Genomic DNA, 14526 nt, shown 5'->3' on the forward strand with positions numbered 1-14526 from the left:
GGCAGATGAGCTTTGCAAAAAAGGTGCCACCAGTATTCGCACTCAAATTGAAGATACATTGTGATCGATTCATTTGGCAGGTGTCATGAGAGTGCATCGAGCTGTTCAGTTTGTATATTGTCTGTTATTGTATTTGTAATCTCAGAAGCTGTTTTGCAGATCAGATATTTTTGCTTCTTCGACTTTTAATAAAATTGGTTCATTAGAAAAAAAAAAAAAAAACTGTATATATGCATGCAAACACTATATTGGCAGTCTTGAGGAAATTTATTGCACCGTCAGGATCATAATGCACGGATGATCTTAGGCGAGATTTTTTTATCATTTGTTTTTAAAAATTTTTGAAGGCATCTTATGCGAGAGATAATGAACAAAATCTCTTATAGAAAGGTAACTATTTCCATGAATGGTTCAAGGCACTATTCGAATGTAGGCAGGATAGTTACCTGAGGAATGGTATGCTTGAAGGTGCCAAACTCCCCAACAAAAGCATCCAGAATCCTACCCTACAGAAAAGTAAATAATCCTGTGTCATTCCAGCTAAAAGAACATGCTGCAATTCTTTGTTTATGAAATAAATAAAATAAGAGATAAAGTTAATAAGCGCTAGAGCAATGATCTATATTTCATATGAACACGTCACAGTAGGATGTGGATTGGAAATCATGTTGTCAATAGATGTTGAAGTTGTTTGGTCAGACACATTAATGTAGATAGAATGATCTGCTTCTAATGTTTCCACTAGCAATCTTCGTCTGATTTCATGAATGCCAATGATTTTAACTATGTGTTATGATAATTCCATTTATGAATTGAGCAGGCGCTAACAGATACATGTATGAAACTCGTCTGTTCATGCAGGCACTACACACACACGCACACAAATAATTAATAATTGCATTTGTTTATGTTTTGATAATTTTTAGCACCGTATTTTGTATCCTTTGGTGTTGTGTAAAGAGCTGGGTGTTGTATTTCTTGTAGGTTCCCATAACCTTTGTCGATAGAGTTTTCGGTAGCTCGAAACTAGGAGGATCAGAGATTGTCGAATATCTCAAGGGCCTCATGTATTTGTTGCTCACGACCTGAATTGGAGGAGAAATGGTCCTGCTAAGCTCACTTGCTGCTGTTGCTATGCACGAGGTTTTTTTTTTTTTTCAACTCTCTCCTTTCTTACTGCTTACAGAATTATGGGTGTTCAAGATGAGCAAATAATGAGGCTACCAGTGCTTACTACAAATGTCTCTTGTATGGCCATTTTTTGTTTTTGCTATACCTTAGTTAAAGTCCATGAACTATTTCATTTTCATAGGACTGATAGTTAATTTGATTGTACATTTGTGCTATGCTCATTGATAATGTGCTTGCTCAATGCTGTGAAAGGTTGTAGATGGGAAAACTTGCACTGAGTCCTTTTGACAGCTTTCCATGTTATTAGCTTTCATTGTCCATAGGCTAACTGTGAAAATCTCACACAATGATTTGATAGCAGTGTTCGAAATATTGGTATCGCGTTATGTATCACACCCTTGGGATATGGATACGTATTGGTTATCGCATGGGATATATCGGTTGTATCGTTGATTTGGAAACATGGGGAAACATTGGAAATTGGCCGAATTTTTCAATGAAATTTCATTGATTGTTAAAAAAGACATCAATACACACTGACAAATCAAAACATTACAAAAAGCAAGTGCACATAATAGGTTTTCTTTGTATGGGGTCCTAATCTATGTGTTGTCTAACTGAATAGATACAAATATATTCAAAGTTTATTCATATAATTTATAAATGTAAGAAGACGTGTGGAAACACAAGCAATACATTTAAAAGCAAAAGAAGGATCACTAAATCAGGTTACATACATGTTTGATTTTATGTTTGGACACAAAGATTGCAACCGATTTGTGAGAAAGTTGGAAAATTTTAATTTTTTTCAATTTTTTGTAACTTGGTCATTCTCCTCCAAATCTCAAAATTGAAGCTCCAAATCCATGATTTTTCATGCAAACTATGAAAATTCATGGATTTGTAACAATTTGACATTGATTTAACATGATTTATAGAAAAAAAGGATTAAAAATAAAAAATGCTCATCGGATCGAACATGTGAGATATATCCCACTACTTGTGCGTTTCGTATCGCACAGGTGGGATACAAGAAATATCGTGGGATATATCAGCTGATATCGTCGATATTTAAAACACTGTTTGATAGTATTATGAAATGCCTACATTCTTTGCTTGGAGTGGGTTTTGCATTAGGAAGATAATTGTTTGCAGTAGGGATGCAAGTAAGGCGTGTTGGGTTGGGTTGATGGTCAACCTGAGTTGACCCGACCTCAAGAGCACCCAACCCGACCTGAATTCCAACTTGAGGTGCCCAAACCCAAATCAAGTTCCATTGTACTCAATCCCAACCGACCCAAATACATGTGACTATTCCCAACCTGACCTGAATTTGATCAACCCGAACCCAACCTGGCTTCAAATTGGATTGGAGCATTCCAATTCCAATGGTAACCTGAGCCCAGGGCCCTAACAACATGACCCAAACTTGGGTTGAGCCGAACCCAAGTTGCGCAGGCACTAGGTATGTGTTCATGTATACATTACACCCTTGAAAAGAAAGAAAAAACAAATGAAAGGCAAGAAAACTTAAAATTTTAAATTTGACATGCCCGCTTGATTTCTTCCTATATCTTTCAAATGTTGGGAGAGAGGGAGTTTGGCTCCACTCAAGTCGTTTCCATAGCTTACATATTAGAAGTGGTAACTAACATTGGATGCTCGTTCCCATGGAACAAAGTGTTGGAGGCTAAGCGAATGGACCTTGACGGACAACTTACATCTGGAGTTAGCTTCTGATAGGGTAGTGTTATTTCCTTTGTTGCATCGACATTTCCTTTTTGTATAAAAGAGCCTGTCCCTGTTAGTTAGCAGGGTTTACAGAAGTTTTGGCACTCTATCATGTTATCTAACAGAAAAACACATGTTAGATAAGTCCAGGCATTTATTTTCTCAACAACAACCATTTTGGTGACAACTAGGTCGACCCAGCCAACCATTTCTGGCTTAGTGATATCTGATCTGGTTGAGTTGACTCAACTGAGTCCAACGGAGTTTTTTCAAGTAATTGAATAACAGCTGTTTGGAGATGTACCAATTATCAGAATTGTCTAAGATGATTCTTACCATTGATGTGTAGCAGAATTTGACCGTTGAGAGTGGTTAAAGGAGGGTGTTCTCCAGTCGGACAGCGGTGAAGCATGGAATTTGCCTAAAGCCTATCTAGTGATAGCCAGAGAGGAAAAGCCACAACCATAGTGGACTCCTAAGGAAACAAGCAGGAAATAGAGATTAGATAAAAAAAATTTAAATGGCTTACACATCTCCACATATGAGTGGTTAGGACATGTGATGTAGGACGTGGATCAAGTACATTCCTAGCACACATGGACCTGAAGAAGCCCAAGGAGAATTCCACAAAATTCAGCATGATTTGACCGGTTGACAAATTTGGTCGACATGTTGACATTCCGCCAGAAATTCTAGATTGCTTGCTGGATGATTTCTGTCAGTTTAGACAAGTCGAAATTTTGTTCCAGATTGCTTGCTGGCTAATTTCTGCCAGTTTAGATAGGATGGCAGATCTTGTCGACGCGTCGAAATCCAGTTCGACAGGTTGAAAATCACAATATTTTTGGCTTAAATCTCTGGACACTTTTTGGCTGTTTTGACCTGTTGACTCGACAAGTCGACAGATGGCGAAAATTTACATGTTTTTTGGAATTTGTTTCCTTATTTGATTAGAATTATTTGATTACATTTTTAGGGTTTGTTTTAAGTATTCAAAATCGGTTACTTAACAGCCATAACGGCCATTATGTAATGGTAACGGTTACGCGTTACGGGGTCGAAACGGCCGTAACGCCCGTTACAGAAAAACAGGCCGTAACGGCCCAATAACGGACCATAACGGCCCCATAACGGTCCAGTAACAGTTTTTTTTTTTTCAAAAACTAAAAAAAGATCGTAACTACTGATACGGGGGCCGTAACAGTCATTATGGCCCGTATCATAACAGTAACAGTGGTGGCCGTTACGGCCGCCGTTACCGTTTTGGAACACCTTGGTTTGTTTAGGGTTATTTAAAGGGTGTTAAACTCGTTTTTATTATTCATTCAATAAATCAATTCCTTGTAAAATTTTCCCTTTCTTCTCGTGGATTCGAGAAAGCTTTTGTGGATTCAAGAGAGCCTTGTGGATTCAAGGTATTTATCAATTGAGGAAGACGGTGATTGACCTCATCATGTCCTCTCCCGCGTCAATTGGTATCGAAGAGAGGCTTTCTCTTCGGATTTATAGCTTCTGATGACAGGTCGGGCAACATTCCCATGGACGATGCTCTAGGGAATTTTCCTTTAACAACAGCGGCTTTCGAAGCGGCGTAGCGAGAGAATCGACAAGTCATGCAATGGTTGCAGGCTTCCGTCGATCGCTTGATGAAGGCCCTAGGGTAGCTCCGTGTTCGTGGTGGTGATTCGCCCTTGGTAGGCATTGAAATTCGTAATCGTGCTGATTGTAGGGCGATGCTAGTGGTGAATCGGAGAATCACACCCGAGAAGGTGGGTTCTAGCGACATGATTCTCTAACATCTTGGGCAAGGCATTGATTGGATAGATCGGACAGATTGATAATTCAGGATGAAAGTTGATCTTCCTAGTTTCAACGACCAACTCCACATCGAGGACTTCCTCGATTAGCTGTTTGAAGTTGAACATTTCTTCAACTACATGGACATCGCGGAAGAGAAGAAAGTTAAACTTATGGCTTATAAGTCGAAGGGTGAAGCTTTGGTTTGGTGGGAACAACTTCAGCTCGAGCGGACGAGATAAATGAAGGTGCCATTCCGCACGTGGTTGCAGATGAAACAGTTGTTGCGCACGCGATTCCTCTCTCGAGATTATGATCAGGTATTATTTCAAAAAAACCAAAATTGTTGACAGGATAGCTGATTGGTGAGGGGTTATGTAGAGAAATCTCATTGTTTGAAGGAAAGAGACGACCTAGTCGAGGTGGAGTCACAATAAGCCACCGGATTCATTAGTGGTGTACTTGTGACCCCTGTGGAAGTGGAGACCCAATCCAATACTTCTAAAGTGGACGAGCATCATCTCGTAAACGAACGAGATTTCATCAAACACTCTGAAGAGATGGGAGTGATGTCCGTGACCATTCCGAAAGATGTAAAACCCGTGTTGTAGGAGTTTAAGATGATTGTGCTCACAGAACTTCCCAACAATTTGTCTCCTATGCAGGAGATTGATTTGTCTTAGGTTGAGTTTGTGTCCAACAACAGTCAATTTACCGACCAGGCCCAATTTGAGGTTGTGTATGCACGAGTTCCTAAACATGCACTTGTTTCTATTGCCTAAACTACATGAAATGAGTGTTACAGCGGAGAATATGGCAGTTCGGGTAGCAACTATTCATGCTAATGTCCAAGAGAAATCAAAGAAGTCTATTGCAGAGTACGAGAAAGAGGCTAATAAATGTCGGCACCTGATGTTGAAGAACTCGAGGAAGTTGAACACGTATTGTGAGCCAAACTCGAGGACGAGTTTTTTCCTGAGTGGAGGGGTCTAATGTAGGACGTGGATCAAGTACATTCCTAGTACACATGGACTGGAAGAAGCCCAAGGAAAATTCGACAAAATTCAACATAATTCGACTGGTCGACAAATCTGGTCGAAATTTCGCCAAAAATTCCAGATTGTTTGTTGGTTGATTTCTGCCAGTTTAGATAGATCGACAAATCTTGTTGACAGGTTGAAATCCAGTTCGATAGGTTGACAGGTCGAAAATCACAGAATTTCAGGTTTAAATCTTTGGACACTTTTTGGTTGTTTCAACGGTGGAAATTTACATGTTTTTTGGAATTTGTTTCCTTATTTGATGAAAACTCTTTGATTAGGTTTTTAGGATTTTTTTAGGGTTATTTGAAGGGTGCTAAACTCATTTTTATTTTTCATTCAATAAATCAATTCCTTAGAAAATTTCCTCTTTCTTCTCGTGGATTTGAGAAAGCTCTTGTGGATTCAAGAGAGCCTTGTGGATTCAAGGTAGTTATCAATCGAGGAAGACGGTGATCGACCTCATCACATCCTCCCCTGCGTCAACATGGGACCTTAGGCCATTTAGAATAGTGCCCAAAGGATGGTTCTGATTATCAGCCAACTTCAGCATGTGGCCCACCTGAAAACTGCAAGTAAAAGGGGAGTGAAGAATAGCAGGCATGAGCAAGAACTTTCAGGAGTATGCTAATTTTACTTACTGCATTGAGATTGACAGCCCTTTGAGGCATGCGTGCCAACATCTCACATGTATGCTTCATCTGTGACATTTATCATGTACGACCTGCCATGAACATGCTCTGGCTCAAAAATTAGGCCCCAGTTTGTTAGGCTAGTCCATACATTGAATATGATGCAAGTGGAATATGTCCATGGTCAGCTTGTAATCATCCATCTATTTTGTGCATTTGTAGGCCAGCCTGATCTTTTAGGGGCCAAGTAATTTACATGAGCTGCTTGGATTTCTCTCATGTGTCCAATAGTGCCATGTGTGAGAGGGTCTGGTGCCGAATAAGTGAACTTGCTCAACTTCACCTTAGCATTCTTTATTTTGGAAAGAGGTTTGCTTGCACCACTTTCATCTTGAACCTCTACACATGGCACGCGAAGGCATATGAGCTGTGTATTGGGTGGGGCATGCCATCTTGTTTATCTGGATAAAAACTCAGGCCTTCAAAATATTAGCCTATTAAGGATGTAATGTATTGAGACACGGGAAGATCTGTGTTTTCTTCAGACTGTCCAGTATTGATAGCCTACCCAATTGCCTGACTTCTTGGCCAAATGATATAGGTAGTTGGTCCGAGCTGGTACAGGTTTCTGATGCCACACAAATGCCGATTAGAATGTCCTACACATGTTCCGGGTCGGCATGTGCATACAAACTTGTGGGAGATGGAAAGCATAAACCTTGAACTGATAGGAGATACATTGATCCGATGGGAAGCGGATTGCATCCAGCAGCTCGCTGGGTGCTCTCCGTCCAACACGAATCAGGGAGTGCCACGCCACTCTTGTCAGACTTGGATCCAACTACAACCTAATGGGGGTACTATCCCCTCCCATGGATGTGCTCGAGCGTTAAAAAAGAAAATGAAAAAAAATAAAATTGAGAGGGCTCTCTCTCTCTCTCTCTCTCTCTCTCTCTCTCTCTCTCTCTCCACCCACCATCGCTGGGGTGATGCAAGCGCTCTTCGTCTCTCTGTCTCTAGCATTTTCAATGTTGAATGTCGAAACTCTAATTATGTTTTTGCAATGGTGAATCTTTAATTAGGGATTTCCAGTTTCAATCCCTAATTAGGGTTTTTGCATTGTTGAATCCCTATTTAATGATTTTCAATTTTCAATCCCCCACAATAGTAGGATGCGGATTAGGGATTTAAAACTAAAAATCTCTACTTAGGGATTCAAAAGTGAAAAGTACTAATTAGAGATTTACAATATTAATGAAGCTTAATCATCATGCCTAATCAGCAAAAATGAATATTTCCCATTTCTCTTTCGTAATAAAATTGAAGGAGCTCAGTGTTTTCCTTCTTGAAAGCTTTGAGAGGAAAGATAAAAAATCGTTAGAACTCTTACTATATTGATCCTTAATTTGATTTCGTGGCTTTAGCTCAGATCAAATGATAATGGTTCCAACATTTTTAACTTGTTTGATTTTTTTCTTAGTCATTTAGAGATTGAATGAAATGATCAGGTGAAGAAATGACTGATTGGGATAAATTGATTTTGGGAGATGTAATGATTTTAGATGCAGAACATATGAGATCTAGAAGTTCTATTTTTTAAAAGTTGAAAATACTAAAAAGGAAGGTTTTGAAAATTGGTCAGATGGTGGGTTGAAGGTTTTAGAAATTGAGTATTTGTTTGATTTTGAAGAAAAAAGGCGAAAATAAGCTTAATAATAAGAAAAAATAGGTGAACGTGAAGTAATAAATCACAGATCAAGAGAAGGCGAAGATGACTAGCTTCATCAGAGAAATGGATCATAGTGTCTCTCCTCCTCCTCCTCCTCCTCCTATGTACTATCCAAACCATCCAAATTGTAGGTCTCATTTTGGATTGAACATATATCTAAAATGACGCTGATCTATCAATCCTAACCATCCAACTAATGCATACCAAATGCATGGTTAAAAGTAAAATAGTGATTGGGCAAAATTCAAAATGAATAAATTTGATGGTTAGTATTGTCTTCGTATTGTAATTTTTTTGTTATGCTACATTCACAGTTGGGTCAGCTATTTGGATAGTTTGGATTACCCTATAACAATGCCATATGTAGGCCTAGAATGTTGTCTTTTTGAAACTGCAAAACTGACATAAGAGTCTACTGCACACCACCCATGTGGCACTTAGCGAGCAGAAGTCACCCAATCCATATTCCTAAGCAAGTTATGTGATTGTGGTCCTAACATATTGAGGCATGATAGAAAATGAATGTGCATATATAACTCAAGCCTATTATTCTGAAATTCAGGTTTTGTAAATGTAATAGGAACAACTCACATCCGAAATCTTGATTTTTTTTAGAAACAATTTGTGAAACTAGATGGAATACTTAAAAATATGAAAAATAGGATGTCACCCTATGAACTCGTGCCATTTTTTAGTGGATGTGGATTTGGTGGTGGTTTGTTTTATTTGTGGGAGTGGAGTCCTGGAGATTGAGGTGTTATACATGTGCAATGATGGATTTTGTAAAATGGACCCATGAATAGATGCGAATTTGGTTTAGTGGTATGATTTATGGATCTAGGATTTCAGCTTTGTCATGATGGTTTTTTTTTCCCCTTGAAAAGCCTTGATGCTCAAATTGAATTTGGAGTCTATTTCTTGATAAATTGAAAGAGCCCATTGAGCTTCTCTTGACAGAGAGGGCCCCCCCCTCCCCTCTCTCTCTGAATTCTGCTAGAGAAACCTTTGATGTTCATGATGAATCCAGTGCTGACAAATGCTATCCTCTCAATTTCAATAGAAATTTTGTTGCTCCCAAATCCCTAACTTTGTAAACACTTTAGGGTAATCGTAAAGTGTTGATTTTGATCCAAAATGTATTAATCCTGCTAAACTTGAGACAAACTGGTAATTAACCATGACTAAAAGACCGAAAGGGGAACATTGCGACAATGATTGCTGAAAAGTCCAAAAATGCAAACATTCTAGAATCAAAGTCTTGCCCATTCTCAAGAAAATCTCAATCAGCTGTTAAAATGCGGTCCATCTTATCACATTTTGATTGTCATAAATCATAATTGTTTATTTAGTAGAACAGTAGAACTGTTGTTGTAGTAGTCAATTTTATTTACATTTCATGCCATAACATTATATGTTAGACTGTGAAATTATGATAGCCCAAAATCTTATTGGCACCAAGCTACAAACCATAGGACCCCACCTGAATAATGGGTCCCACCATTCACTGCAATAAGATCGGGTGTAATGTGGAATTGAGTGGAGTTACAAAACACAACTGGCACTCTTAAAACCAATGCATGTTTTCTTATCTAATAGGTTAATGCTAGCTTTTCTCATTTAGCCCCTTAATCAGTTTCAGTCTAAAGCTTGGTTATGATCCATATAAATTTAGGGAGTTTCCTTTTGTAGTTTGGAATATGGAGAGGCTGTTTTCTCCCATGTAATGTCCAAGCCATCTGTGTTGAAGAAAAATAATAGTGCGTCTAATGTTGTCGATGGTGTTGCACTTTGGGGTAGAATTAGGTTTCCAGTTTTTCTCATTGGAGATATCTTTGTTTCGTAATTTTGTACTTTATGTAGAAGTATATTTACTTTTTAGCAATTTTTGTATTATAAGTTTAATTTAGAGAATAATTATTTTTTGTGCATCAAACTGGACTTTGTTTTTACATTTTGTTATTGTTAATTATCCGGTGTTGGATACCGATGACAAAGCTTACTGTTGTGAACCTTAGCCAACATCTGAGATCAGCATTTAACAACAGAAGCCATACTCAAGTGGAGGTTGTTGCATACCACTGATGCCAAAGCTTGTTGGTGGTGGACCTTAAGCAACATCTGAGATCAACATTCAATAACAAAAGCCATGATCAGGTGGAAGTTTCTGTGCACCGCCTTGTGATAGCAAAGTTAAAGTTAACGTGTCCAAAACCAACAAGTTCAATTAAAAGTAATAGCAATATCATCATCACCTCTGCCTTCTTTCCTTTTCCCTGGCTGCTGTGCAAGTGAGATGGATGACAAGACATTGTTGCACATATATGAGAGAGACTAGAGCCATTCATCAGGTGGGATGAATGCTCTGATTCAAAACATGGGAAACCATCAGATAAGTGGACTTAATTTTCTATATGTCGGTCTGTCTTCTGGGCTATGGACCGAAAAGCTCCTACTTTAAAATTATTTCCCAAAACTTGCTTACCTATTCCATATACGGTGTTCACAACCCTAAGTGCAGGGTCGCGATGTAGTAATAACTCAGTGAGAACGAGGTCGAATCCACAGGGAATGGGGAACACGGTCTAGAACTAATCTAAGCCTAACTTGGTTGGTCTGGGTTTTTAATCTAGCAATTTAGAAAAAGGTTTTGAAATAATAAAGATGAAAGACTAAAGATCCAGGAATTCACTTATAACAATCTCAATATTAATGTACTTGATTTAATGATAACTCGATTAGAATCGAAGTCTGATCCTATCCAATCGGATGATGGAGCGGTTAAAATAGAATTTGAAGTTTCATTGGATTAGTTCCCTCATGAAGCACCAATGCGATGATCGTAGGGAATTCAACCATCTACCATGCCCAGGAGACAATGGTAAATCACAAATTTTACAGATCACACAATTGCAAAATAGATAAGAAGATATCAAAAGCTTACCAAGCATCTACTGTAATTGGAGTCACAATAAACCACAGAAAACTGGAAATATTCCTTTATTCAAACTAGAAATCAATGGAAGTTCAACCATAAATTTGAATCTAAGTAAGATAAACATCAAAATAAACTATTAAGTTTCATCCCTTGGCCTTAGCTAAGAGATTAGCCTAACAAGACTAACATCCTAGAAGAAAAACAAAAAGATCAAGTAGAACTCGTGAAGAAATCGAAGTGGAAGAACGTTGTCGGCGCTCTACCTTGGCCTTCTCTCCATTTTCAAGCTCTAGAAGATGCTTTGGAATGTCCTAGGGACTCCTATTTATAGTTGTGGAACTCCAACTTTCATACAAACTTGGAGATTTCGCAAACTGACCTTGGAATTACTCACTTTTGTTACACTTCGGTTGCACCAAAGTTGCCTTCGGTCGGATCGAAGTTGCATATGAAAAATCTGTGCAGAATTTGTCAAATTTAGGTCGGACCAAAGTTGATTTTGCTAGGACTGAAGTTGGCTTCGGTTGGACCGAATTAAGCTTGAAAATCCCACTTTATCGCTGGACTGTTTTGCGCAATTTCAGTCGGATCGAAGTTGGCTTTAGTCGGACCGAAGTCTGTTTTTGGAATTATTTCAGGACTACTCTTTTTAGACTCGGATTTCCAAGATATGATTTTTTTGGCCAATTTTCAGGATTCCTTTTCTTCAATTCAAATCTTCAGTTCTCTTCATTCCTCACTTGGTTTCCTTAGATCTTTAGCATATGAATTCTTCATTAATTACTTCCATATCTCCAATTCTTCGTTATCTTCTTTTAAGCTCTAAATCCATCCTTTTAAGCGCATATTCATCATAAGCTTCTGAATTGCCTCGCATGACAAAAACATATATAATTAAATTGAATTAACACTTAAATGCTAGGAAAACTAATGTGATTGAAGAGTTAAATATGCAATATTTGAGTCTTAACATACGAACATATAGCTGCTTCCATTGACTTTGACTAAGGAATCCTTAATAGAAATAGCCGTTAACTGCCAAAATGACAGTCTTGCCCCTAGTTGACTAAATTTTTCATTGATTTACCCCTTTGCATGAGGTGACGTTCTCTGTATGATGAAATGTCATTTGCCATGCATGGGAGAAGTGGGGTAAGTTTGGTGGGGCCCATTGAAACATGCTTTTGACATCCACTCCATCCAAAACGTAGGTGGGCCACACGAATGCCATTGGAGACCATCCATTCTATCCAAAATGTAGGTGGGCCACAAAGGCCACTGGATTGGATGTCATGCTTATATCATGGTGGGCTCCACCCACAAAAAGTGCCCATGATCGGGCCTCATAACATAATCTTTAAGTCCTTAACCTGAGTCTACATTTCCATGGCTTGGATAAGATTGTCATGAAAGACAAGTTACCTAGGGCTCATTTGGGTCACAAGTCCTTTTGGTTAAGCCTCAAGTAATTTATCTTGCTTTCTACTTATCCAACCGATGTGTATGTTTGCTTCCCCAACATTGCATAAGTAATTTTAAAATCTCTTCCATTAATCCCTTTCTTCTTTCTCTTCTCTTCCAATATATATTTTAAATACCTTCCATTAAAATCTCTTCCAACTTTTATTTATTCATTTGGGGTCCACATTTAATATCTATCATCCGTCATGTAGGGCCAACTTCGATGTGGACTGTTCATTATGTTGGGCCCACATTGGCCCTATCTTCAATTTGAACCGTCCATTATGTGGGGCTTACCTTAAATATGGACCATCCACCTTGTAAGGCCCACCTTCGATGTGGGCTATCCATCATGTTGGGCTGCCTTGGATGTGGGTTGTCCATCATGTTGAATATTGGATGTGGACCATCCATCATGAAGGGCCCATCGTTCATGTGGATCGTCCATAATGCAGGGTCTAACTTTGAAGTGGTCCATAATTCGTGTGAGGATTTACCGAACCAATTAAGTATTGGGCTGCATAACAAAAGAGTTTCAATCTCTATCAAAATTCCACCGTGTGTACTTATTAATAAAATAGATTGATTGATCCTACGGTCCAAACATAGGATCTATTTTGGATTAAGGAAGATTGACTTTGATAATTCTCTATTCCAAATATTTTCATTTGGATATTTCCCCGTATCAGTTATAGCTCCTCCTAGATAATACTAATAGCTACATCCCTGGGTCTATAAAATGATTTGGGTTTAGGTTTGTTGTAATAATATGGAATCTCTCGGTCTCCATTTACTTGTAACGGTGATCCATGAATATACGAGTCCTTGTCCTCGTAAGGAATATATTTTTGTGATAGAAGATTATATCTGTAATGATTTTTTTTATTATTTAAATTTAAATTTTTTCTCTTTCTCTTTTTGACTTGGTAGTGAATTCACTACTTAATTATTTTGTTTCTTATAATGAATGAATTGGTCCTTTTCTTTTTCATACGAAGTTTTTTTAGTCTTTATTTTGAATCCTACGACGTTGATTGACTCTATTTCGCCATTTTTGCGGTACTAATACAGACCATCTAATATGAGATAAACTGTATTGATAATGACCCCGTAACTGGTTTTTCCATTCATTCATTCCAGAATTCAGAAGTTTCTTAGGCCTTGATTCGGCATCCAATATTCCTTGTGTCCCAAGATGGTCCTTCATTCTATCCTTAAGAAAAAGATATACTTCACGATATTGAAGTACAGATCTTAAGTAATACTTATTAATAACTTGTGATAAATTGTAAAATACATGCTTGGGACAAGGAAGATAAGTCACTATAAATCTGTGATTTCTTATTACTAATATTAGAAAGCCACTTTATTATAGTCAAAATGAAGTAAATTGCATTGATTTGTTTCATCAATTACTTTTTTATTTGTTTCATATTTGTAAATTTCTTTTTGATATATATTTTTTTGTTGATTCAAGGAAAAGTTGTGTTTTTATTCTGGGAATATTAATAGTACGTAGAAAGATGTCCATGTATTTTCTTTCAATGAAAGATTTTATAAACTAGTGCCATTTACATATTAATTGGGCACATCTTCTTTTTGATATCTGCCAAATATGTTTTTTTTGGACTCCGATCTTTTATTATCACAACCTTTCGATCTTTTATCATCACAACCTGTCTCGTTATGACTAATCTTTAGATCTGGAGTTAGAAATATTTTTCTTGTATCTTTTGTAATCCTTTCTATTTTATTTCGGATCGTGGTTGTCTTATCAACCAGTTCATTTTTTTTTTTCTGTCAGTGGATAATTTGTCCAATCATTTCAAGGTTAATCTTATTATTAATTATAGAATCTTTTCTATTTTCATTGAGTTCATATACTTTTCTCAATTCAAATAAGAAAATTGGATTTACTTTTTCAAACTCTTTTATTATTCTTTTTATAAATAGAACTGTTTTGAGAATCCATCTTGTTTTTTCTTTTAAGACCCTTTGAAACAATTTTGTTCCTTCTCCTAAAAGCTCTTAGAACAAGAAAACATTTCTTTTTCAAAATTTTTTTGTGAG

The 14526-nt window shown here is 37.6% G+C and overlaps 1 protein-coding gene across 7 annotated transcripts in view; it reads left to right on the plus strand.

Annotated features, from left to right (window-relative positions):
• Positions 1 to 13830, plus strand: part of LOC131237110 (dolichol-phosphate mannosyltransferase subunit 1) — a 33062-nt gene extending 19232 nt beyond the window's left edge. The window contains exons 8-9 of one of the 7 annotated variants that reach the window (XR_009167037.1): positions 985 to 1143; positions 13597 to 13830. Coding sequence is in view for 1 of the 7 variants with exons in the window: in XM_058234767.1 (XP_058090750.1) it covers positions 985 to 1089 (105 nt within the window). In the remaining 6 variants the exon portion in view is untranslated. Of the gene's footprint in view, positions 1 to 984; positions 1310 to 6128; positions 6589 to 9749; positions 9983 to 10075; positions 10473 to 13596 lie in introns of those variants that run through there. The other 6 variants (XR_009167034.1, XR_009167039.1, XR_009167035.1 and 3 more) reach the window with 6 other exon arrangements.
• Positions 13831 to 14526: the final 696 nt, after the last annotated feature.

The sequence above is a fragment of the Magnolia sinica genome, chromosome 2 (genome assembly GCF_029962835.1).
Source record: "Magnolia sinica isolate HGM2019 chromosome 2, MsV1, whole genome shotgun sequence".
In the NCBI taxonomy this organism is placed as follows: domain Eukaryota; kingdom Viridiplantae; phylum Streptophyta; class Magnoliopsida; order Magnoliales; family Magnoliaceae; genus Magnolia; species Magnolia sinica.